The sequence below is a fragment of the Nelumbo lutea genome, chromosome 5 (assembly GCF_056320005.1).
Source record: "Nelumbo lutea isolate HS-2025 chromosome 5, American lotus-T2T, whole genome shotgun sequence".
Lineage (NCBI taxonomy): Eukaryota > Viridiplantae > Streptophyta > Magnoliopsida > Proteales > Nelumbonaceae > Nelumbo > Nelumbo lutea.
This window is the reverse complement of record NC_142688.1, coordinates 82,673,275-82,701,019: the sequence shown is the minus strand read 5'-3', so window position 1 is coordinate 82,701,019 and position 27,745 is coordinate 82,673,275. Positions and strand designations below refer to the sequence as shown.

At 39.7% G+C, this 27,745-nt stretch overlaps 1 protein-coding gene across 1 annotated transcript; it reads left to right on the top strand.

Moving 5' to 3' along the window:
- Positions 1-35: 35 nt before the first annotated feature.
- LOC148853124 (uncharacterized) lies at positions 36-27,745 on the top strand. The gene is made up of 10 exons (XM_088943718.1): positions 36-210; positions 285-336; positions 4,421-4,527; positions 16,218-16,263; positions 17,041-17,175; positions 17,310-17,399; positions 17,521-17,652; positions 17,749-17,832; positions 19,300-19,364; positions 27,331-27,745. Exons 1-10 carry the CDS (start codon positions 98-100, stop codon positions 27,515-27,517), a joined length of 1,011 nt encoding a protein of 336 aa, XP_088799844.1. The 5' UTR covers positions 36-97; the 3' UTR covers positions 27,518-27,745.

Here is a 27,745-nt window from a genome sequence, read left to right as displayed (position 1 = left end):
GATGGAATTTTATTTAAAATTTCGATTGAAAGGTCAACGAACATGTAAATCTTCATACCATATAGTTCAGTATTGCGGCGCCATGACGTAAAAAATCATGGAGTGGCTATGGACGATCGCCGAACTCCTCGTTCTGGTAGCTCTGATTCTTACTTTAGGCTTACCATTGGCAGTCATCATCGTGGCTTTTAGAAGAAGATGCAGTCACATGTAAGTCTTCATCTCGAAATTTGTCTCCATTTGTTGTTCTACTTACTTACTGGTACTACCCTTCTCAATCTCAGTAGCGCCGACGATGCACATCCTATTTTCGAGGACCCTAATTCTCTGAAACAGGTAATTGCTTTTCTTTTGAAGAACATAACAACTCCAGTCAATTCTGGTCTCTTTGCAATTATAATACTGGGTCTTTGCGAATTAGGGTTCCATTTTGATTATCTTTTGCTATATACTATCGCAAATTCTGTTTGTTTCTTTTTTACGTGATCCACTGCCATTGCGTGCGGAAATTCACATACATTTAAACATAAACTGGGTATTTTCATGGATTCTCAACGGGAATATTGTTGTGCAAGGTAGATATTTTTTGTTTTTGAGAAAAAGATGAGGTATAAAATTGTATTAATATGAAGAAAAAGAGCCCATGTATGCCAAGGATCTGTACAATGGGAATATACAAAAATCTGCTCACCCGTTTTGCTTCTTTCTTACAAAAAATAAAGTATCAAAAAAAAAAAATAGTTGTATGGTCTCCAACAGTTTGTGCAAAACTGCCCAAGACGACAACATCCCAATAATTTTCTTAATCATCACTGTCTCCTCATTACTCTTATAATCAAATATACAAGCATTCCTCACACCCCAAATGGCCCAAACATCTGCATCAGAATCCAACTTCAACAAAATTCTTCCCCTTCAACTCAAGCCTCCAGATTGCCAAGCTTTCAAAAAATCAATCGAAGTTTCTGGGAAACATGTTTGAATCCCAAACAAACCCAAAACTTTTGCCCATACCCCACCAGCATATTTGCAATGAAGAGAAAAGGTGATCAGTTGTCTCTAAACAGCTATCACAAAAGACAATTTGGGTTGTCCACTGTCACTCATCTCTTCAATAAGTTTTCAGTAGTGACTAGTGAGATACCTGTTTTGTACTGCCTCCCAAAGCAGAAAAGAGCCTTTGAGGGGATTAAAGAGCACCAAATCCTTGACCAAGTGAAACTACTATCACTTCTCTGAGACAGCTCCCTGTAGAAAGACTTCACTGAGAAAGTCTTGGAACCATCCCTGTCCATATCCTGTTATCCTGCTGGATCCTGTTTATGTTAGCATTTTGCAATATTTGAAGCAACTCTACCATTGACCCAACCTCCCAAGGTAGATATTTTGCAAAGTTTGCTATTGGAAAAAGTTCAATACATTCACTTGAAAAGAATGCGAAGAGCAAGTGTATGCTAAATCTGAAGCATAACTTTGGAAGAGGTTATCAGAGATGAGCATGGGTTCTCAAATATGCTGACCCTGTTAAATCTTGTAATATGGCATAATTGTACAAATAAGGACATTACCCAATTCTAGTCTCAGTTATCTAGAGTCTTGGGAGGGGGTGGACTGGTAGAAACCTAACCTTTGGCATTTTTTTGCACAAAGTGGTTGGTCTTAGGCTGGAACCTGCATTGTCATGCTTGTCAGCCTGAGGTTTTACCATCACACCAAGCAATGGCCCCTAATGTGGTATTTTTTTATTGGACTTTTGGTACTCCTAGTATGGTACATTTGCACAGGTAAACATTATTCTGCAGTATTGGCAGATAGTCTTTGATTGAGTAGTTCGCCACTTCATAGAATTAAAATTATCAAGTTACTAAAAATGTATATATGGATGAAAACTATACTTTTGATTCATGGTGCTTGGATGAAAAAGTTGTTGCTTGCTACTGTATGCATCCATTTCTCATCAGGCATACTTGTTTTGCAGTTTATGCTTGCTTGAGTACTCTCCTTATGCTATTAAGAGTACAGGAGCTTATGCCTAGCATATAAATAGTGGACGAAAAAGATGAAAAAGGAAGCAAAAAGAAAGTTTAATTAGATTTTTTTTGAGAAAATTTAACCAGAATTCATTAAGATGGGGGGGGGGGGTACATGAGAAGATGTACAAAGCAGGGGACGAACCCCTACAAGTTACAAAGGAGGAAGCTTGTTGCTAATGATGTCAAACCTTCCAACATGTCAGCTTTTTCATAGGATGGAGTCCACTTGCTGCCTATGCATGACAGATGATGTAATCGAGTATGGACCTGTAATGGATTGCCTATTATACCTTTTCTCTGTTCTAACCCTTCTGCTTGAACCTAGCTATATGGGATTGGCTACATGAATCTTGTTCTGCTATTCCATTCTGTTCAGTGTCATATCCATAGTTAAATTATGAGTGATTAAATAATTTCTTATTACTTCAACCTATTTCCTTTTTGGTCCACCCCTAGTTCGGTTCTTGGGTAGGGCCTAGTCCAAATTCTTGGAACTGACCACCACCTAGGTTGGTTCCAGGGTCTGGGTGTTTACCTTACCTGAACCAACCTGAAGAACTGGTCTTGGTGGAACATGTCTCGGTGTAATCAAGGATCAAAATATCGATACAACTGGAGGGGTATTGGTGCATATTGATAAGGCTGATACACTTTTTCTTGTTTTTTTAATCTTTTATTTTATCAGCCTGGAGGGGTGCCTTCTATCATCCAAAATTTTGAACCCCACCAACCCTGTGTATATTGGTGTATCCATGTGTCTCCATGACCACTGATACAGATATGATGCACTCAATATTTTGATCCTTGGGTGTAATTTGAACTTAGGTATGGGTTTGAATGATGGGTTATGTATTGATTTTGTTGTATTGTTTGGGTTGATTGTGGATTGTATTCTATTTGCATTGAGATTTCATTTAACTAAATTGTGGAATGTGTATAAAGGATGATTATGGATTAGTAATGATTATGTGATATTCTTATGTTTTATTTTCTTTTAGATTGAATGACTATATGCATTTGAAATGTGGAATGTTTATGATGGATTGTTATCCAAGGTCAAAGCTTTGAAAGAAAGAAAAAAAACAGCATATGACCTGGAACTGACCTTGGAATCGCCAAGGCCAGAATCAGCCTCGGAACTGATCTTGACAGGTTAGGTTCTGGTTCCAAAAACCTGGAACCAACCTCTACAGGGTAGGTTCCAGCTTCTGCCTTGGAGCTGGACCAAACTGACCCATGCTCACTCTACTGCCTAACACTCTGCTCCATAAACATTGCTGGCCTTACAACAACATATTGTAGTAATATGTGATTGGGGTGCAATATTTATTTCAAACCCGTCTTGTTGACAAAATTATCTGAATATTTGATGTTAAGTTGAGAAGCTGATTTAGAACTTGTGTGTGTAACTGACAAAAAAGGTTCCTTTGCTTGCGCAGTTTTGCTGATAAAAATATTCAGAGTACGTAATATCTTTGTATAGGTTCAAGCAGGGGTACATGAAACATCACCTTTATTACCATACTGCATTATTATTTTTTTATTATAAATGAGAATTAACAATTGAAGAAAAAGGCTACAATCATATATTATCATAACTACTTCAACTATGGACCTCTTCAAGGATTTTTCTGCAGATGACTTGCTTAGAGGTTGGAACATAGTATCTGGCTCTTCCATCCCTTCTACTATTGTTAATGAGGATGAGGAGTGGATCCCACCCTCGTTTTTTTTCTATGAAACTGAACTTTGATGGCAGTTCTATGGGAAACCCTGGTCCTTCTGGAATCGGGAGTGTGATTAGAGAGATACGGAAGGAAGAATTTTGGTCCTTTTCTGTGGCTCTTTAGGGGTGGGTGACTCATTAAGAGCAGAAGTAATGGTGCTTCTTCAAGGGCTCAGATTGGCTAAACAGTTGGGCCTCCAACAGTTAGAAGTGGAAGGGGATTCAAGATTAGTCATAGGCTGGAAACAAGGAATTTGGACGCTTGGCCCCTTAGACAGCATATAAGGGAAATAATGAATTTGACATGGGAGTTAGGAGCTCAGTTTAACTGGGTTAGGAGAACAGCAAATGGGTTGGCTGATGTTTTAGCAAAGCAAGGGGTCAATGGGGAGACTTTATTTTGTGCATGCTTATAATTTGCTTATCCTATGAGGGGTCACCTTTTTGGAGGTGGCAGTTGTAATTCTATAATTCTCATAATTAATGAAAGTTACTGTTTCCTATAAAAAAATATTATCATAACTAAGTCATGGGGGCCTTATGCCATTGCACCATGTGAAGTTAATTGATTTGCTAATCAAGCATAATCAAAATCTTGTATGAAATTGTTTTTTTTTTTTTTTTTTTTAAGTAATAATTATGCTGGATACATTTGTTCCAGGTTTCCAGCCCTTCAATCTTCGATCCTGCTGAGAAGTACATATCTTTGATAATTCCTGCATATAATGAAGAACACAGGCTTCCTGGTGCTCTCAGTGAGACCATGAAGTAAGTCCTTACTAATTACTACCATCAGCATTATTTCTCTCTCTCTCTTCACATTTAAGGTGTCACCTACACAATGCTAGGCAGTCACCTAGGCTATGCCTCATGAAAGTGATGCACCAAGGACTGTTGCCTGGGGATGACAAGGTCACACACACCTTGTGATAAGGCCATGGGCAGTCAAAGTGATCAACATATTTTCTTTTTTGTATTACCTTATCTTTTTGTTAAAGATACATTGCTACATTTATATTCTGAACTACTTGTTATGCTAATGCAATAAATTAATTGACTTGAATTGTTCTATAGGCATGTGAGGAAGATACATAAAAGGGTATTTATGTTAACAAAAAATAAATAAATAAATAAAGGAAAAAAGGACCATGAGATAGATTCTGCTGAAGAGGAAAGCAATTAAAGCAACGGGACTAGGGGTTTGAAGGAGTAGGAAGGGAGGTAGGGTGGCCAACAACCTCAAAAGAAGCTATGGGCCAAAGATAATATAGATGATGTATGCACATATATTTAATATGAAAGGTGCCATATCCTTACTATATAAAGTGGACGCTTGCCTTGGGTTCCATGCATTTCATAAAAGTTAAATCCAAATACCACGCATCATGTATGCTAATACTTATCTGCACACGTGCATAGCACGTGCTCTTACACAAGTACGTACAAATGTTAGTTATTCATAAATCTGTTTTATGCCATTTAATGTGATGATCATTTAATCATTTGTTTTTGCATTTACAGGTAATAATAGGTTGATTCTCAAATTGCTAATAAGAAAGGGTTAATGCCCAAAATTATTTAATTCTTTGGTTTTCTCATTTTAAACACCCAAAGCCTAGTTGACACCTTGCTTAGAGAGTTAAAGGACTAAGAAATTGTACACCAGGATGTTGAATCTATCCGGTAAGCAAAGAGGTAAGAACTTCTATTAACTATATAACAAGAATCACCAATAAAAAAACTATATAAAGAGAACCTTACACATAAGGCTCAGTTTGGAAAGAGTGCAAAATTATTTAGTTCTTTGGTTTTCTCATTCTAAACATGCCAAAACCTAGTTGACATCTTGCTTAGAGAGTTAAAAGAACTAAGAAATTGCAACGCAGGATATTGAATCTCTCCAACAATAAGCAACAGAGGTAAGAACTTCTATTATCTGTATAAAGAGAAACATCAATAAAAATCTTTATAAAGAGAACCTTACACACAAGTCTCAGTTTGGGAAAAGTGCAAGTACAAGGTCTAGAAATACCGTATACAAGGTTTTGCACTGAACATATTTGTATTTGCAATGTTCCCAAACTGAGCCTAAAGGAAAAATGAGGAACATGGCCTGCTTTATTTAGCTTTCCTACTTCTGAAAGAACTAAAATTTGACTTGGAACAAACCCCCACATGGTACATCCAGCTTGGGTCCACACAGGTATCATGCGGAAGGATTTTAACTTGCCGAGACACCCAAAATTAACCAGGACACCTTATTGTCTAAGTGGTTCTTCTGCTTCTAGGACTCAAATAACTCAAGAACAATCTCAAACAAACTGAAACCTGTCCTACAGATGACTCAATATAGATCATAGTTTTCAAGGTGCTGAGGCAAGGCTAGGCGATTGGGGGGGGGGTGTGCCTTGTTGCCTAGTTGCCAAGGCGAGCACCTGGGCCTTGCCTAGGTGATCGGATGGGATTGTTTTGAATAAAAACCACGAATCCTAGGGTAACTCCCTAGGTTCCATAGCAAGCAACAGCCATCTTTCAAATGTCTTTAATCTACATAAAAAATGTCTAAACTTCATTTAAAACATAGAAAATCAACATTTTCATGAAGAAATGAAAGAAAATAGAGGGGGTGAACCTCTATTTTTGTCCTAGGAGAAGAAGAAAAGGAAAGAAAGGAAGAAAAAAATAATATGTGTTGATTGGACAAAATTTTGAGTTCTTCAATGATTATTGGTTCAAGTTTGATGCCTTTGAGGGTTCAAGATAGTATACATCTTGGTTGAACCCTAACAAATAAGAAAAATAATAAAAGGAAACTAATATTTTAACTCAAACTGAATCATTTAGTTTAATGTTTCTTTTATTTTTGTAATTTTAGAAAGTTAAGAACATAAAAGTATCCAAGAGTGCCGTGTAAAATATCTTGGCAATTAAGTGAGGCAACCCTCCATGAGTGCTTTATCGCCTAGGCATCACTCTACTTGTTAAGCTACCTTGGTATTATCTAATTGTCATAGTTAGATAGTATATTCTAGAGGTGGTCTCTATTTTATATGATAGTGGGTTGTTCTTCTATCATTTGGTGTAGCAATAGCAGACATGCCTCTGCTGGGTTATTTGGTTTTTCATTTTACTGATAGCAGCCTTTAATCCACCTGATCCATTTTCTACCAAAGCCTCTCATCTTTAACCAATCTAAAATACAATCCCAATCCACTTTATCATACGCCTTTTCCAGATCTAGTTTCACGAGGACCCCCGGGTTCCCAGAAGATTTTCTGTTTTCCACATGCTCATTTGCAATTAGAATGCTGTCCACAATTTGTCTCCTTTTTACAAAAGCAAATTGGTTTGGGGAAATTAGATCTTCTAGGACTTATTTAAGTATTTTGGCCAAAACCTTCGCCAAAATTTTATGCTCCCTATCAAACTTATTGGTCTAAAGTTTTTAACTTCCAAGACTCCCCCTTTCTTTGGGATGAAGCAAAGAAAGGTTGAGTTTATGCCTTTGTTAACAATGGCAGAAGAGTGGAAGTCCCTGAAAAAATCCATGAGATCTGACTTTACTATATCCCAACACTGCTGGAAGAAAAAAATGGGGAAACCGTCCGGCCCTGGAGCCTTATCTCCATCCATGCTGAAGGCAGCCATTTTAACTTCTTCCTCTTCAAAGCTTCTTTCTAACCAAACCCTCTTTTCAGCTGATAGAGTTGTGCCTTCCCATCTGTTCAATGTAAATTGGTTATTGCTATCCTTGGAGTAGAGGTTTTTGAAGAAGGAAAGGAAGTCTTCCACAATTTCCTCAGGATTCTCCACTTCCCTCTGGTTCAGTTTCAGCTTAGAGATGAAATTCTTCCTACTCCTTCCCGAAGCATAAGTATGAAAGAATCTGGAATTATTGTCTTCTTTCAGCCATCTCACTCTTGATCTTTGTCTCCAGTAAATTTCTTCTCTTCTGACCAGCTGTTCCCATTCCTTTCTCAAATCTGCTCTTCTATTTCTGTTTAAAGCATCAAGGGTCCCATTTTGTTCTCTAATATCCAACTCCTCCAACTCTGTGAGAATTCTTTTCTTGTCTTCTTCAACTCCTCTAGTATTTTAACTTAAACTGACTAGTTTAGTTTTTTGATAAATGAGAGTAGTTTTATTAATTCAAAAAATAGTAGTACATTCAGCCTAGGAAGAGGCACGAGGTGTTACCTCCCCCTAGGACTGAATCATAAACACTAAACAAACACACGCCTGAAACACAGTTACAAAGTGGCCCAAAACAGATCTCCCCTTGACACCCCTTGCTTGGCCAAAGAATCAGCCATTGCATTTGCTGATCTGCTGACCCATTGAAACCTGACTGACATATTCCTTGTCAGCCATTTAACTTTCTTTAACAGATCCCTGTAGCCCCAACAAGCTGTCTCTGGACTTGTCAACCAGCCCACTACTACCTTGGAATCCCCTTCTATCAAATTATTCACTCCAAGTTGACTGGCCATCTGTATACCTTGTACCGCTGCTAGTATCTCTGCCCTTACAGAATCACCAACACCCACTGGTCCAGAAAATAAAGACAACATGTTGCTATCTTTGTCTCTCAGAATCCCTCCTATTCCAGATGGCCCTGGGTTACCTTGGCAGCTACCATCAAAATTCATTTTTACCACTCCATCCGGTGGGGATTCCCATTCAGCTTGTGATTTGTTCTTTGTGGAGACTGTAGAAGCCACTGCTGCCCAGTTTCTCCTTAAGTCATCAAACGAGTAATCTGCCAACAAGTCTGAAGATTTTAGCCACGAGACTGTCCTTGTCATTATGCATTCCTTAATTTCAGCAAGACTTCTTTCCTTTTCTTGAAATATTCTAGCATTTCTCTCCTCCCATAAAGTCCACAAGGTAGCGGCTCTGGTACATTTCCACATTAGCTTCCCTCTTTTTGTCAATCTCCCAAAGGCAGCGAATGAACAGTAGCTTTACTTCGAAGGGCAAGTTCCACCTGCACCCAAATAGTGCAACAACCCAGTTCCAAATATTGGCAGCAAAAGAGCATGATATCAGTAAATGGTTACAGTCCTCACCCTTCACTTTACACAAGAAGCACCAATTTGGGGACAAACACAAGTAAGGTTTCTTCTTTTGCAAGTTTTCCACCGTATTGATCTTACCCAAGTAGGCTACCCAACAGAACACTGCTATTTTAGGAGGAATTGGCCTTGACCAGACCTCTTTAACAGGGAACACCTGAGAGGAGGGATTGGAGCAGAAGGCTTTAAAGAAAGAAGCACAAGCGAAGGAGCCAATCGAGGTTAGAGACCAAACCCTTTTGTCCAGGTTAGGGGGGTCCAGGCACATTGACTCTAGAAGCAACAAGAGCTCTGAAACATAAAGAAGTTCTTCATCCCTTAACCCTCTTCGAAACCCAAAATTCCAGTTTAAATCCAAAGGGCAAATTGGGGGGGAAAGAAACCATGAAATTGGTTTCTTTTTACAGAGGGAGATGGAATAGAGAGAAGGAAAGCGGTCTTTTAGGGATTGAATGCTCACCCAAATATCTTCCCAAAAAAGAATGGAGTTTCCAGAACAAGCATCATACCCTACAAATCTGAGGAACTTTGGGAGAATTCCATAAATACCCTTCCAAGGTGTTGTGAGCGAAGCCCTTCGGGATACCTCCGCGTCCCAACCTGATTCAGAACAGCCATGGATACTCTTCACTACTTCATGCCACAACCTCTCCTCCAAAGGCCACCTCCAAAGCCACTTACCTAAAAGCGCTTCATTCTTACTCACCACATTCCCTAAGCCTAAGCCTCCATTTTTTCTTTTACTCCACCTCCCACCTAATCAAGTGATCTTTTTCCTCTTCCCCAAGTTCCTATAAGAAGTCCCTCATCAATTTTTTCAACCTCTTTGCTTCCCTTTTAGGAATTCTAAAGACTAACAGGAAGTATAAAGGCAAGTTGGCTAGAGTTGCTTTAATCAAAGTCACTCTACCCCCTATGGAAATATAGTTTCTCTTCCAAGTTGTCAATCTTTTTTTGAACTTTTCCACCACCGGGTTCCAGAACCTACTTTCCTTTGGATTTGCACCTAAGGGAGGTCCTAGATAGGATAGAGGCCACTGAGACCAAGTGCAATCTAACGAGGCTGCTATAAACTCCATCTCCTCTCTATTCAAATTTATTCCCACAACACAACTTTTCTCAAAATTTATCTTCAAATTTGAGGCCCTTTCAAAGTGAATTATCAAATCCTTCAGATTTCTTACCTCCATCAGATCACAACCTTCACAAAAGATTATTATGTCGTCTGCAAATTGAAGATGGGTTACTGAAACTCTACCTCTACCTATTCTCCACCCTCTTAAGGATCCGGCCCTATCCACTTCTGAGAAAAGTCTACTAAAAGCATCAGCAACTAAAGTGAATAGGAAAGGTGACATGGGGTCACCTTGTCTCAGACCCCTGCTAGTTGGGAAGAAACCGTTAACTACCCCATTGACCAGAATGGAGTAATGGCAAGAGGAAAGGCAACCGTTTATCCATTTGCACCATCTACCCCCAAACCCACACTTCCTTAGCACGAGTAATAAGAATCCCCAATCCACTAGGTCATAAGCTTTTTCAATATCTAGTTTACAAACATAACCTTTACGACCCGATCTCCTCATCTCCTTCACACATTCATTTGCTATTAGGATTTGATCTACTATTTGTCTCCCCTGAACAAAAGCTCATTGGGCTTGGTTGATAAGTGTTAGGAACCTGCCTAACTCAAGGCTCTTCGAGGGGCCAACCTCCTGAATTCTTGGAAAAAAAGAGAAAGAGAGAGAGAGAGAGAGATTAGTGCTGAAAGAATCAATGTCTTATTCCTCTTGGCTTTACTACTTATACTGTTTTACAAATCTTGATTTCTTTCTATTACAGTTGTTGCAAGTGGATGATTAGTTGTGTTGACGTGGCCTTCTCTTGTAAAACTGATTAACTGCTTTCTGTTGGTCTATTCCAGCAGTCTTTACAATCCCCCCTTCCTTTAGAGCGACCTTGCCCTCAAGGTCTAATGTGGGAAAATTTGATTGCAGATCTAAGTAGGATTCCCAGGTTGCATCCTCTTCTGGTAGGTTGGACCAAACAAATAATGATTCTAGTATGACTCCGCCACCCCGGTGCATCTATCTGAAATCAATGGTGCGGGCTGGCTTAGTTTGCACTTGTCCTTCTGAAAATGTGGGAAGGGTCGCACTTGTAATGACTTCTGACTTCGGCCCTTTCTTCAGTAAGGAGATATGGAATACAGGGTGCAGTTTTGATGTTGCTGGAAGGTCTAGCTTGTAGGCCACTGGTCCTATTCTCTCAAGGATTTTAAATGGTCCAAAATAGCACGGGCTGAGTTTGTTCCACTGTCGGCTTGCAACTGAAATCTGTCTGAAAGGTTGTAATTTGAGAAACACCCAATTACCTACTTCATATTGGACATTCTTGTGGTGTTCATCATAGGTGTGCTTCATCCATTGTTATGCCTGTAAGAGATGATGTCTCAGTTCCCTTAACACCTCATCTCGTTGCATTAACTATTCTTCTACAGCCGCTACTGTGGTGGTCCCTTTTTCATAAGGAAGTAGAGGGGGAGGGTCCCGACCATATAAAGCTCTGAAGGGTGTCATCCCAGCAGTGCTATGGAAGGTGGTGTTGTACCACCATTCGGCCCAGTGGATCCACTTCACCCATTGTCTTGGTCGATCTCCCGCGAAGCATCTCAGATAGGTTTCGAGACTCTTGTTAACCGCCTTTGTTTGTCCATCAGATTGGGAGTGGTAGCTAGTTGACTTGAACAGTTTAACCCCGTGTAAGCAGAAAGGCTCAGCCCAGAAACAACTCATAAAAATAGGATCCCTGTTTGATACAATTGAGCTGGGGAGCCCGTGTAGGCGCACAATTTCCTGGAGGAATAATTCAGCAATTGTGGCTGCTGTAAATGGGTGTGATAGAGGTAGGAAATGACTGTATTTCGTCAGTCTATCCACTACCACAAAGATAACTGTTTTGCTGGCAGAAATGGGCTATCCCGTGATGAAATCCATTGAAATATCATCCTAGACTTGGGTTGGTATTGGGAGTGGTTGCAAGAGGCTTGTTGGTGTTGTAGTGGCCGACTTGTTTTATTGGCATAGTGCACACCTGGCTATGAAGTTCTGGATAGCTGTACGCATGCCTTTCCAATGGACATGTGTGGCGGTGTGCTTTTGTGTTCGTAGGATGTCAGACTGGCCACCTATGGGTGAGGCATGGAATATTTCCAAGAGCTTCCTGAGATGAGCAAAATCTGTCGGAATTTCCAGGTGTCCTTTGAAGAAGAGTAGATCATTCTTAATGGTGTACCCGGGGTGCAGTGAGGGATTTGCTCATACTTGGGCCTTCAACTGCTGTAACTCCTTATGGAATTGGGCTTCTTTTTGCAGTAGATCTAGGAGTGGAGAAGTTGGGGAAGATACTAGTAACTGAAATGATTGTGGGTGCCGTGAGAGGGTGCCAACCACCCGGTTAGCAGCCCTTGCTTTGTACTCAATTATGTAGTCGTACCCTAGTAGCTTGGATATCTAGCGTTGTTGTTTCGGGGATAGCACTAATTGATCCAATAAGAACTTCAGACTTTGATGGTCGGTCCGAATTATGAACCGTCTATTGAGCAAGTAGGATCGCCAACGTTGCACTGCTAAGACCATTGCTATTAATTCCCGTTCATAAACTGATTTGATCCACTTTTGTGATGTTAAGGCCTTGCTGAAAAAGGCTAGTGGTCGCCCCTCTTGCATGAGAACAGCCCCAACACCTTGACTGGAGACATCACACTCAATGATGAATTCTTTTGTGAAATTGGGCAATGCTAATGTTGGAGGGCTCGCAACTGCCTGTCTCAATTGTTCAAAAGCTTGTTGGGCCTGGGTTGACCAGTTAAAAGCGTCTCTTTTCAGCAATTAGGTCAATGGGGTAGCTATTAGGCTGTAGTTTTTGATGAAGCGGTGGTAGTACCCCGTCAGGCCCAAGAAGGCCCGCAACTCTTTCATACTTTTGGGTTGCGACCAGCCCATTATGCTGGAGATTTTGTTTGGGTCAGCCGCTACAGTCCCCTTCTCTACAACATGTCCCAAGTAGTGAACTTGGGTTTGTCCAAAGGAGCACTTGGACTCTTTAGTGAACAACTAGTGGGCCTCGAGTGTTGCAAGGGTGACCTGTAGATGATTCAGATGTTCCTCCCAATTGGGGCTATAGACCAATATGTCATCAAAGAAAACAAGGATGAACTTACATAAATATGACCGGAATATGTCATTTATTAATGCTTGAAATGTGGCTGGAGCATTGGTCAGCCCAAATGGCATGACTAGGAACTCATAGTGGCCATCATGTGTCCTGAAAGCCATTTTGTGAACATCCTCCCTATGTACCCTTATTTGATGATACCCAGCCCGTAAATCTAGTTTTAAGAATATGGTGGCTTGACTGAGTTCATCAAGTAGCTCATCAATGACTGGCATTGGAAATCGGTCTTTAATGGTGATGCTGTTAAGGGCTCTGTAATCAATACAAAATCACCACATCCCATCCTTTTTTTTTGACTATTAATACCAGTGAAGAGAATGGGCTGTATTATCCCTTGCTTAAGCATATCTTGAACTTGCTTCTCGGTTTCAGATTTTTGAAAGTAAGGGTATCGGTAGAGTCTTACATTGGTTGGGGCAGATCCCAGCATGAGGGGGATGTGGTGGTCATGCTTCCGGCATGGTTGAAGTTCTTGGGGTTCTTTGAACACGCTGCCATAATGCTGAAGGAGTTGTTGTAGGCGGCTTTGGAAGTCTCTAGGCCCATCTGGGCTGCTGTTAGCTAAAGATGGGCTGGTCCAATTTGAGTCCAGGTGCATGAATATGGGCTATAGGATCTCCTATTTGCTTTGTTAGTGTTGCAAGACTGATGGGCCCTGGACCCTTGCATGTTTGCCCTTGTAGATGGACTGTAGAGTTCCCTGATGTGAAGTCCATGGTGAGATGGGTCCAGTCACAGATCATGGGTCCTAGCTGTCTTAATCATTGAATGCTTAGCACCACGTCCGCTCCACTGAGATGGAGAGGATATAGTTCCACCGCAAACTGGTGGCCCTGAACCTTTAGTGGTAGGCCCATGCAAATGCTATTGCAGGATAGGCTATTACCGTTGGCCACATGAACCGTAAAAGCCGTTGTTGGTTGAATCAGAAGTCCCATTTTATCTGCCAAGACTTGAGTTATGAAGTTAAGGGAGCTGCTACTGTCTATGAGGATTGACACTTGGCGTCCTTGGATCAGCCCTACAACTCTCATTGTTTGAGGGGACACAAGTCCTGTAAGGGCTTGTAGAGATATTTCAGGCGTGCCATTGGATTGTATTTCCCACACTGGGTTAGATTCTCCGCAACAGGTGAGGTCGTCTTCCTCTTTGGCATCTGTTTGGAGGAGAAATGCTTGTTGTTTCTTGTAGCGATGGCCTGACCCAAATTTCTCTTCGCAGTTGTAACAGAGACCTTTGTCTTTGCGGGCTTGCATCTCTATCTAGGTCAGCTGTTTGAAAGGAACCAATGGGCCTGGGCCCAGTATTCCTTTTTCCTTGTCTGGTGCTGTCGTCCTGGTTCTTGAACCCCATGGCCGTTGCACCTTTCTTGCTCTATTGAACTTATCCTCATACAATCTTGCTAGCGCTGCCGCATTGATGACCGAAGTGGGCTGCATCGCCTTCACTTCCAGTTGCAGTTCTTCTTTTAGGCCGTCGACGAAACTTCCCACCAATGCCTTCTCCGTCCACCCTTGGACTCTCACAGCCAGCCTTTCGAACTCCATCTGGTGATCCTTTACTGATCCCACCTGCTGCAGCTTTGCCAAGTTTTCATCAAGATCTTTGAACCCAGACGATCCAAAATGAACAGTCATGGCGTCCGTGAAGTCTGCCCAAGTTTTCCAAGGGTGCCCCCATCGGTACCATTGAAACCAGAGGATAGCTTCCCCTTCAAGATGCACAGAAGCCAGAGCTACCCTATCTTGCCCAGGTGTTTCATGGTAATCGAAATACTGTTCGGCTCTGAGAATCCAAGGAGTTGGGTCGCCGCCTGAGAAGATGGGGAAATCTATTTTGGCTACACTTGTTGCCGCCCCTGTTCTGCGGTTGTTTTCATTGCTGCGCTCTTCTTGGCTTCCTCTGTCGTTGTTTGTTGCCCCCTGCTCCAGTCGAATGAGGAGAGCAGTGAAACCTTCCTTCATTTCCTTGAGATCTTAAGACATTCGATGGATCTCTACCTCCATCTGATATACTAACGTGTTTCTTGTGTTGGTCATGTTGGCTCTGATACCAACTTGTTAGGAACCTGCCTAACTCAAGGCTCTTCGAGGGGCCAACCTCCTGAATTCTTGGAGAGAGAGAGAGAGAGAGAGAGAGAGAGAGAGAGAGAGAGAGAGAGAGAGAGAGAGAGAGAGAGAGAGAGATTAATGCTGAAAGAATCAATGTCTTATTCCTCTTGTGCTTTACTGCTTATACTGTTTTACAAATCTTGATTTCTTTCTGTTACAGCTATTGCAAGTGGATGATTAGTTGTGCTGACGTGGCCGCCTCTTGTAAAACTGATTAACTGCTTTTTGTTGGTCTGTTCGAGCAGTCTTTACAATAAGACAAGGAAGCACCTTTTTAATCCTCAAAGATAAGACCTTAGCCACAATCTTGTATACACTAGTCACCAAACTAATAGGTCGAAAGTCTTTTGGATGCTCGGCCTCTTTCTTCTTGGGAATTAAGGCTAAAAAAGTAGCATTTACTCCACGGCTAATCACTGAATTATCCTTGAATTCCTTGAAGACCTCAATCAAGTCTTCCTTGATTATGTCCCAACAATCTTGAAAGAAAGCCATTGTGAAACCATCCGGCCCTGGTGCTTTAGATCTGTTCATGGAGAAGACAGATCTAGTTTAGTTTAGTAATGTCTATTTTATTATTATAATCTTAAAAAGTAAAAAATATACAAGTATCCAAAAGCACCATGTAAAAAATACCTTGGTGATTAAGCGAGGAGGCCCTCCATGAGCACCTTATTGCCTAGGCGCCCACCTAGGCGTTGCTTTGACAACTATGATATAGATCAAGGAAAAGAAAATAAAGAACCCTGAATAGTAGGTAAGTAGAAAAGAATCAGAAAATAGAATTTGAAAAATTAGCTTATTCTTGTGAGAAACAAAAGCTAATATAATCTTTAGATGTGTCCTTCAGTATGTAGATTTCTTTGATGTGGATCTTTACTGATATGGTGCAATATGTTTCTTCTTTTAACTGCATCCCCCTCCTACTTCTTTTAGTAGAACACAAATGTGCTTCTCTTTCACATTGTTAAATAATTATATACATGTTCTTTGTAGTGAAGTTACAAATAATGATTATTGGGTCTTTATTTTGTAGTTATCTTCAACAACGTGCTGCAAAGGACAAGTCATTTTCTTATGAGGCAAGTCTTCTGAGGGAATTAAATCTCAGTTTTAAACTTAAACTTGCATGATATTATTTTACAGTATGATTTCTTATTTGATAAAATGATTTATTATATAGTATTAACAATGACATTCAGATAAGGATGTTTCCTTTTATATTCTATTCCATGAAAAAAATCAAATCTATCCTGCGTAAGGGGCAAGTGAAGTTCCACTCTGAGGGGATCTTTTATTGGTGAATTGATGTAGGGTTCTGCTTATGGCATTCGGCAACATATCTTATCTATTACTTTTATGTGATTCAGTAAGCAGCTAGATATGAGATCCTAAAAGCGTTGTTATTATCTGCATTATTCCTCGGTGGAATTTACAATGGGAATGTTGTTCCTTAGCATCGGCTAAATTTAGTTCATATCTTCTTTCCAAAAAATTATGTTAAGCGATCTTTCCTGACTACCTGAATCCATGTTCTTTTGGCATTCTCTTTTCCTTTTATAACCTTCAACTTTAAATGCATCTAATTGTCTTACTGTTGCATTGATAAGGAGCTTCTTTACCACTGATCTGAGCCAATTCTCTTGGAACATGCAGTTCAGTTTATTCTCAAGTTTATGACTTGTTGTGTATTTAGAATTTTAGTTTCTTTTAATAGTTTGAAGGTCCTCGGTTTGTGGTTCAGATGCACATATGTTACTTCGTTTGCCTCTATCTGGGGCCATGTAGGAAATATTTCTGTTTCTAAAATTTCCTGTAACATTTTTGGCGTCTAAATAAATGGATGAATTCCTGAACAGGTGGTGATAGTTGATGATGGGAGTGTTGATGGGACAAAGAGAGTAGCTTTTGGCTTTGTAAGAAGGTACACGATAGAAAATGTGAGGGTCATTCTTCTTGGAAGGAACCATGGAAAAGGAGAAGCTATAAGAAGAGTGAGTCCATCTGTAAATACCCCACTGATACATAATTAGGGACAGATAATCCCTCATGTGTGTCCCCTTTTTTCCATCACATATGACACTGATTGATTGAGGCCATTCACTTCTTTGGAAGCATTGTGAAACAGGGAATACTCCATTCACGTGGTGAGCTACTTCTAATGCTTGATGCTGATGGGGCAACAAAGATTAATGACCTAGAAAAGCTTGAAAACCAAGTCAGTATCAATGATGGCATCTACATTATTAACTTGCTTTTTCAGCATCTACTGTTTCAGTTGTTATCAAATCAAAATTTTTGCAGTTTATAGAAAGACTTTCTGATATTTCTTATCTCAGATACGTAGAGAAGCTAAAAATGAACTCAAGCTTAGAGATGGTGTGGATAGTGATTCGGTTTCAAGAATCTCTGATATCCCAATTGTTGCATTTGGTTCTCGTGCACATCTTGAGGAGAAGGCTCTGGCTACAGTTTAGTCATTAATTTCATTTACTTCCCTATATACATCTTTTTTTATTTACCTTTCAATTCTTTTTCTTAGAAGAGGTGTTCACTTAATGTTTCAGCGGAAGTGGTATCGGAATTTTCTTATGAAGGGCTTCCATGCTGTAGTTCTCTTGACTGCTGGTCCAGGAATTCGTGATACACAGGTACTTAACTGTGCATGTTCCCAACAGTGTTACTAAAATGTCAACTAGTCATCAATCAATTACTAACTAGTTGGTCAGTATTCATGATGCAGTTGCTTAAGACAACTAAGCATCGAGTAAGTTGACTTGTTATCCCAGTCAATCACAAAGTCATTTCAGAGCTTCATTCGTTTATTTTTATCTTTAATTATTTGCATAGTTGTGATGGAACATGGCTGGCTGTTGGCACATAAAATAGAAAAAAATATATAAAATAAAAAGGAAGGTAGTAGTGGGGTTCTTTTTTCTTCTGATGAGTGGTGTGTTGGTATCGAGTTGCCATAAACAAAGGGGGAATCAAATAAAAGGCTGCAACTTTCTCTTTGGAAAACAAAGGCTGCAATTCCCTATCTAGGACAGGCCTAACTTTTTTTATGTTTGTAAAACAAAGACTGTAAACTAAATGTTTTTTTTTTTTTGATAAATGAAAATGATTTCATGAAACAATAGGAATAAGATTTTACAAGAATCCCTTGGAGAGGCATGAGATGCAGCCTCCCCTAACCGTTACAAAAGATCAGAAATAAAATTACAATGCTGCCCAGAATAAATGGTCCCTAGTAGACCCCTGTTTAGCAAGATGGTCAGCCAAAGCATTTGCCTCCCTACCTACCCACTGATATCTACATGTTATGTGCCTTGTTAAACATTTAACTTTATTGATGAGATATAACTCCAAACAACTGAGTCTGGATTTGACAGCCAGCCCATAATCACCTTAGAATCCCCTTCAATCAGTAGGTTCTCCACTCCTAGTTGATTAGCAATCTGAATTTCCTGTACTGCAGCCAATATCTCAGCTCTTGTAGAGTCCTTTATCCCTATCGGGCCTGAGAATAAGGATATGATGTTGCCATTTTCATTTCTCAATACTCCTCCAATGCCAGATGGTCCTGGGTTACCCTGGCTGCTTCCATCAAAACTCAGTTTAAAAAAACCTTCTGGGGGAGTTTCCCAAACTATAGTGCCTCTGGTTTTCCTAACCGGAGTGTGTGCAACTGTGGCCTAATTTCTCCAGATGTCATCAAATGAAAAATAGCTGAAAGAAGCCAAGGATTTCAACCAATGGATAGTCATGGTTAAGATACATTCCTTCACTTCTGTAAAGGACCTCTCTTTATCTTGGAAAATTCTAGTGTTTCTTTCTTCTCAATATCATTTTTTTCTTGCAAATCTACATTAACTTATTTATGCATTAGTATCTTAAATTTAGAAAATTTCTTTTTCTCATCAACTAATCAGTGCCTTGGCACCAGCTAGCCATTAAATCAACTTAAGAGGCCCAAAAAACTAGTTATTATCTAACCACATTGGTAAAAATAGAACTGGTTCCCAATGATGTTTAATTCTTAGTTGAAGCCAACAGGCAGACTCTGAGGTGCTTATTCTATTGTTTTCCTTGACATGAACTCATTGCATGTATTGCAGTGTGGCTTTAAGATGTTTACTAGGGCAGCAGCGAGGAAGCTTTTCTCGAACATCCGTTTGAAAAGGTATCTTTAAGAATTTACATACTGATGTGGACTGGGTTTTTCTTCCATTTTGAAATATGCTTGTGCCTTTCTTGTTTACTTTATCTGTTGCTTGAGTATAACTGAATCATATTAAATCTCAACAAGTTTTCCATTTAATAAATGATGCAGCTGTACATATATTCACCTGAACCAAGGTTCAAAATATCGATACGGCTGGGCGTATCGGCCTGTACCGAGGCTCATTTCTCCTATTTTTTTAGTTTTTTTTAAACCTGGTTCAGAGGGGTCGGTTTTATTACGAGTTAGTGCATCCCCTGTTTTTTTGGAGTCAGGAGTTTGAGTCAGTCAAGTTTGTTAGTTTACAATTTTTTATTTGAATTTTTCTTTAGCCATGTTCTGTCGTTGTTTGTTTTGGTCAGAGTTAGTTGAGTGAAAATAGGAGTCCACCAAGTCTTAGTTGATTGAGAAATATTAGGAAGCAGTTAGATTTATTTTTTCTTATAAATTAGAGTCCTGCAAACTCAAGTACTGCAGAGTGACTTGAGGCTTTACTTCCAGAATATATTTTCTGTTCTCATTGAGTAATAAATATATATTTTCTGTTCAGTTCTTTTGTTATATAGTATCAAAGCTTGGTTTGCTGCCAAGTGTTCAATTTTATTTCATTGTTCGGTGAGAAATATTGTTGAGAGTTCTCTTTATTTTTCCTGTCACCATGAATGGAGGAGGTGCTTCTCAGATGACTATTGAGAAGCTTGTTGGCACAAATTACAAATATTGGTGTTTGTGTATGGAGGCTTATCTTCAAGGACAAGATCTGTGGGATCTTGTTTCTGGCGATGATACACTTCCAGAAGATACTCCATAGCTTGCCGATGCAAGATGAAAATGGAAGATAAAGTGTGGGAAGGCTCTGTTTGCGCTCAGAACATCGATTAGTAAGGAGTACATTGATCATGTTCTTGAGCTTGATTCCCTGAAGGAAATTTGGAACACTCTTGAAAGATTATTCACCCAAAAAAATGCAATGCGACTGTAATACCTTGAAAATGAGCTTGCTTATGTAAATCAAGGTAATAATGTCCATTTCTGATTATTTCGTCAAGGTCAAAAATGTGTGCATAAATTTCATAATTGGACAGTGAAGAACCTTTAAGTGATGCAAGGTTACGACGCTACCTGATTCGTGGTTTGAGAAAAGAATTTATGCCTTTTATCTCATCTATTCAAGGGTGGACGAATCAACCATCAATTGTTGAGTTGGAAAATTTATTATCGAATCAGGAATCCTTGGTGACACAAGTGTGTGGCAAGTCTCCCTCTGATGTTGAAGATGCACTTCTTGTCAAGGACAAGTCGAAGTCAAAGCATGCTTATAGGCCCTCATCAAGCGGTGGTAAGCAGCAAAAGGCAGAAGGGGAGCAATCAAGAAATTCCAAGCTAACATGTTTTCGGTGCGGAAATGTGGGGCACATAAAGTCAAATTGCCGTGCAAAGATAATGTGTAAAAGGTGCGGCAAACCTGGACATATAAGCCAAACTGTCCCGTTAAGCTTACAACATCAGATGTTAATGTAGCACATGAAGCAAAAGATGCCGATGAGCCGAAATGGGACAATTGTCTGTCTATTGAGGTAATAAATCAGTCTGATAACATTGCTTCTATTATGCATCAAAATGACAGAAATATAGATGCTACTAGTTGCATTGATTATGAGAAGGATTGGATTGTTGATTCGGGTTGCTCACACCATGCCACTGGAGATGCTACATTATTCTTTGATGTTCGTCCTCACTTGAGAAAGCGAGTGATTGTGACTGTTGACAATTCATTACATCCTGTGATGAAAGGACAGTTCAGAACTAAAAATTCGAACGATGAAGGTCTTACTCTTGAAGATGTGTACCAAGTACCGGGTTTAAAGAAAAATCTTGCTTTAGTCTCTCAAATCACCGACTCAGGAAGGTATGTGCTGTTTGGTCCAGACATTGTTTAGATTCTTAGTAACCTAAAAGGTGTTGATGCTGATGTTTTATTTACTGGAACAAAGAAAAATTCTTTGTATGTTTTGTTTGCAAGTGAGGCTTATGTGGAAAAAAAAACAAGTCAAAACACTAGTGTCTCACTTTGGCATGCTCGTCTTGGGCACGTTGGCTACTAGCTATTGCAGCAAATATCAACAAACAAGTTGCTTGGATGTGTCCCTCTCTTTAAAGCAGTACATTCAGATGTTGTATGTGCTGGTTGCCAATATGGAAAGTCGCATCGTCTTCCATTCCAGAAGTCCATGAATCGTTCATCCGCTATGTTTCAGCTTGTGCACTCTGATCTTATGGGACCAACTAGAACACCAAGTTACAATGGCTACTGTTATATGATGATTATTGTGGATGATTACTCTCGGTACAGTTGGGTGTACTTCCTAGAGAACAAGAGTGAAGCTCTTACCAAATTTCTGCAGTTCAAGATGATGGTGGAAAGGGAGTTCGAGTCAGCCATAAAGTGTTTATGTACAGATAATGGAGGAGAATTTTTGTCTCATGAATTTTCAAAATTCTGTGAAGAGCACGGCATCCAACGACAAATCACGTGTCCAAATACCCCACAGCAGAATGGGGTTGCTGAGTGAAAATAAGCCCATCTTACAGCAATCACATTATCTTGGTTGCATGATAAGAATCTTCCTCGATAGCTATGGGCAGCAGCTATGCAATGTGCTTGTCATGTAATTAATCGATTGCCTCCATGGCCAGGTACATCAAAATCACCTTTTGAGATGATATACAATAAGAAGCCTGATGTAAGTTATTTTAGAATTTTTGGTTCTCTCTGCTATGCCCACGTACCTAAACATAGCCGAACTAAGCTTGACCCAAAAGCAAGAAAGTGTTTGTTTGTTGGCTATGATGCTTACAGGAAGGGATGGAGATGTATGGATCCCGACTCTAAGAAGATTGTTGTTTCCCGTGATGTTGTCTTTGATGAAGTATCTACTTTATATCCAGCTTCTGATCATGGAGGAAATTCTGAATTTGTGCCACTTATTGATTCTAGTCTTTAGTCAATTTTTACCGGATCCGATTGCGGTGAAAGGGGGAGTTTGGAGCTCATATCTCATAATAGTCCGTCACCAGGTGAAGCTACACTAAGGACGTCAAGGCGAAGAAAACTTCCCACTCATTTGCATGATTACGAAGTCCAGCTCAATCATTGCACTGTTGTTTCATGTTTTATGGTAGAAGACACATTTGAAAATGAGCCCACATCCTATCACGAAGCTCATGGGAAGCCTGAATGGGAAGGTGCAATGAGAGATGAAATTGCAGCCTTGATGAAAAATTCTACCTGGGATCTAGTTCCTAAACCCAATGATGCCGATGTTCTTACTTGTAAATGGGTTTACAAGTTAAAGAAGGCAGCAAATGGCACGATTGCAAGACACAAAGCACGCTTGGTTGCTCGTGGTTTTTCTCAGCAGTATGGTTTGGATTACGAAGATACATTCAGTCCCGTTGCAAAAATGGTTATGGTACGCACTGTCATCTCATTGGTTGCTAGTCGAGGTTGGACTCTTCGGCAATTCGATGTGAGAAATGCTTTTCTTTATGGTGATCTAGATCGTGATATTTATATGGAGCAACCACAGGGGTTTGTGTCGGAGAAGTTTCCTAATTATGTATGCAAACTTAAGAAAGCCCTCTATGTTCTCAAACAAGCACCTAGAGCTTGGTATGGGAATATAACTGAGTATCTCTTGTTCTGTGGTTTTCATCCTTCAAATTCTGACCTTAATCTCTTTGTGAAAATAAAAGCATTATTGTCCACCATGGTTCTTCTGTATGTGTATGTGGATGATATGGTAGTTACAGGAGATGATACAACAGAAATTATGTGCTTTCAAGAAGAATTGTCTATTCATTTTGAAATAAAAAGCCTGGGTGAAGCTCATTGTTTTTTGGGCTTGGAATTGGAAAGATCAAACGGTTATTTTCTTTCACAAAAGGGATATGCTGCAAGGATTTTGAAGTGGTTTGGTATGGAAAATGCAAATTCTACAACTACTACTATGGATCTAGGTTGCAAATTACAGAAGGATGAAAGAGAACCTTTGAACGAAGTAACTGAGTACCGCAGGATGGTGGGAAGTTTATTATATCTGACGATAACTCGACCAAATATTACATACCTAGTGGGCGTGGTGTCTCAGTTTATGGAGCGACCATGCACTGGTCATATGGCTGCTGCAAAACGGATATTAAGGTATGTAAAGGGAACTTCGGATTATGGGTTGTTGTATTGACGTCAAAAGGTATATTCCCTGCAAGGTTTTGTTGATGCCGATTGGGCTGGAGATGTCAATGATAGACGTTCCACTTCAGGTTATTGTTTTAATACTAGTTCAGCAGTTATATCCTGGTGTAGTAAGAAGCAAGGCACTGTGGCATTGTCAAGTGCAGGTCAAGTGCAGAAGCTGAATATGTCGCAGTCACATTGGCTACTCAGGAGTGTATTTGGCTTGTAAGACTTCTTTATGATGTCTGTGCAGCCACAAATTCTCCTATTTCTATCTTCTGTGATAATGAAAGTGCCATTAGACTTGCTGAAAATCTTGTGTTTCATGCCCGTGCAAAACATATTGCTACTCACTATCATTTTGTTCGGGAAAAGGTGCTGAATCAAGAAATTGAGTTGCGTGCCATATGTACAACTGAGCAAGTTGCAGATGGTTTTACCAAGGCTCTCTCTAGAGCTAAGTTTGAAGAATTCCGAACAAGACTTGGTCTTATTGATCGAGGGAATGCACTAAGGGGGAGTGTTACGAGTTAGTGCATCCCCTGTTTTTTTCGAGTCAGGAGTTTGAGTTAGTCAAGTTTGTTAGTTTACAGTTTTTTATTTGAAATTTTCTTTAGCCATGTTCTGTCGTTGTTTGTTTTGGTCAGAGTCAGTTGAGTGAAAATAGGAGTCCACTAAGTCTTAGTTGATTGAGAAATATTAGGAAGCAGTTAGATTTATTTGTTCTTATAAATTAGAGTCCTGTAAACTCAAGTACTGCAAAGTGATTTGAGTCTTTACTTCCAGAATATATTTTCTGTTCTCATTGAGTAATAAATATATATTTTCTGTTATGTTCTTTTGTTATAGGTTTAAGGCCTGTCTACCCCCTGAACGTGGTTAAACCCCAAAACTAGGGCCGTTCACGGGTCGGGTTGGGTTGGTTTATTGCGATTTTTCCAAGCGACCCGACCTGGTTGGGTTACCTGACATAGAAACCGAAACCGACCCAGTGTTAAGCAAAACCGACCTGGTCGGTTTGAGTCGGGTTGGGTTGGTTTGGGTCGGTTTCGGTTCTAAGTTCATCCATGTGATAAAATATTGCTAATTTTAAAAACAGTCATAAATTGAACATCATTTCAGCCATCTCCTATGATAAAATTTAAATGAAAAGTTAATCACAAAAGTTGTTCATTAGTCACTATTCACTAATCCAAAGTTTCTTGCAACCATTCAAAAACTAGGTGGCCTAATGGGCTTTGGAATTTCATGTTTGAACTAAGTCGGTTTGGTTCGGGTCGGTTTCGGTTTTCTTGTGTGAAAACCGAAACCGACCCGAATTATCGGTTTAGGAATTTGCACAACCCGAAACCGACCGGTGCTGATGAAAACCCGGCCGACTCGGGTTGGGTCGGTCTGGGTTGGTCGGTTTGGATGGGTTGGGCCTTCTCATGAACAGCCCTACCCAAAACACCCCCTGTAGGGGCATATCGGGAAGCCCCCAATACGATACGTATCGGCCAATACGGCCTGATATGTATCAAAATTTCAAACCTTGACCTGAACCATGGATAAAACTTAACACAATGACTTCAATTGATATCTATGTTTCGCTCTTACCTTCTGGAATGAAACTTGAAAGTTTGATCATGCCTAATCTGAATCTATAGCAGGCAAATAGAAATATTTCATTTGTCAACAATTTGACACAGACCATATCTCTTAAAAAGAGGATCTTTCTATTCTGTCAACTTAACACGTAGAGAGTTGCTTCTACATATTTGTCTAACTAGAAAATTTGGTCAATGGAAGTAGCTATTGCAGTGTTGCTGATGTGCTGCAGAAGTTTCAGGAAACTAAATCCATGAATTTTCCTTTCTTAAAAAAATAAAAATAGTTAAGAAACAGGGGAATAAAAAAACAGTCATTAATTATGACTAAAAGGCCTTGTAGGATCTAAGTTTTCAAAATTAATGTAAGCACCATTCTGTCACAGTTGTGAAGGTTTAAAAGAAGGGCCACGGGAATACAAGTTTATGGGGGTACAAAAAGGTATACATGAAATATATAATTTACATTGTAAAATAAAAATATTCATATATGAATTAAGTGCTTCATAATGGAGTTAGAATAGATAAAAAATGTATCATGTAGACCCCAAAAGTTAAGTAATTATCATATCCTTCCAATTTGTCAATGTAGCAGAACACACAGACGTGTAGGGAGTGGGTTTGTTAGTAGGGTTGTTAAGTGAGCCTTTCTAAATAACGAATGTATCTTTTATGAGAAAATTTTAAATTAAAAAATAGAGGGATGTTATTAATTGAACAAAAGCACGAACCCAGGGTTGGAATAGGTTGATGTGAACTGCAAGGTTCAGTATATTGCCAATACAGAGAGTTCTCTATCTGAGTATAGACTGGGCAGGCAACAAGATTCCTTTATGTGGTAGGGAAGCTTCCTACTTTACATGGTTATATAAATACGTAGTAGAAAGTGTTAGAGCTCTTCAAAGTACCGTTGTCAAATATAAATTTATGGAGCCAACTGAAGGGTGGCTCAGTTGGTATGTTAGCTGGTTCACTCCATAGACGTGGACTCGATTACCGCGACCACCGATTTTGGGGATTATAAGTGGTGTGTATCACCAAATACCAAAAAAAAAAAAAATTAAAACATCCAAATGGTCACCACGCTTTTCTAGGCCATGTGCTACTGAGTTTAGATCCTTTGGAATCCAGAGCAAGTTTGCATTCATGAGATCCAATAAAATCTCTAGCCACTGCCAAAAAATGGTCAAGTCTCCACGGGCTGCCCTCCTTTTCCTCTAACCATTTTAAAGCATTTGCAGAGTTGTCTTCAATGGTTAGGTTCAGAATAACCAATTCAAGGTTCAAAGGGCGTATCGACCTATATCGGTACATATTTTTAGGTTTTAGTTATTGTTTTTCGAAACCGGTTCAGAATGGTCGGTTTAAGGCCTGGCTACCTTCTGAACCAGTGTCCGACCCGATACAACCCTTGGAGGGATGTATCGGGAAGCCATCTGCATGATACATATTGACCGATATGTGTCGATACTTTGAACCTTGGACCAATTATCTAGCAATAGGTATATTTGTGAGAGCTGCCATCATCTGAACAAACTCTCTTGTCCACTTGAGCATTCCTTTTGATTGAAAAGGGTTCTGCAAACTTGCCATATTTGACAACCGGTCACATCTTGTGTCACCAGATATGGCAAGAACATTGCTTGAAAATGCCCTAATTCAACTTCTATTCATATTAGCTGTTTAAAACCTTGGTAATGATGTGGCTTCAACATCCACTGGTCATAGGTGTACCTGCGACCTGGTGGGAGCCAAATATTTCCCAGAACCATATTGGTCAATAGTTTATATAGTAAGATTATTGTTTATTTGTTTATGAAGAAAATAGTATGCTCATGAGGTTTGTGCTTCATGCATTAAGGTTGGTGACATGCTTCAGGTACAGGAAATTCCTGTATGCCATATGACTGGAATCACCGCTTAAAGCTACTTGGAAGAAAGTAGAATTAACAGAACATGTCTGGTTACCCTAGCGTATTTTTCTTTTTTCTTTTTCCTTTTTCTCTGCAGGTTTTTGCAACAAAGTTGCTATCTGTATGTGTTTTCTGCTTTATGACTCGTTTGATTGAGATTGTGAACTTACCACGTCTATCATATGCAGGTGGTGCTTTGATGTTGAGTTAGTCTACTTGTGTAAACATTTTGGCATCCGTATGATAGAGATATCTGTAAACTGGTCCGAGATCCCTGGATCGAAAGTGAATCCGTTGAGCATTCCCAACATGCTTTGGGAGCTTTGCCTCATGTCTATCGGGTACAGGACCTATATGTGGAAAATATCTACCTGAGTTTGTTCATTTTGAAGTAGAACCTATATTTATCTCGGCAGTATCCTCAAAGCAATACAAAGTTGAGAAGGAAAGCATTAACCTTGGTGTCTTTGGGTTCCCTGATTGACAAGTAAAGCCTTGCTTCATGAGAGAATGGGTTTTACTTGGTCGGTCAGGTTTGATGTTTTACATGGCTAATTTGTATTTTGTAGCCTTCTTAAACAGTTGAACTTACTTTCGCCAAAA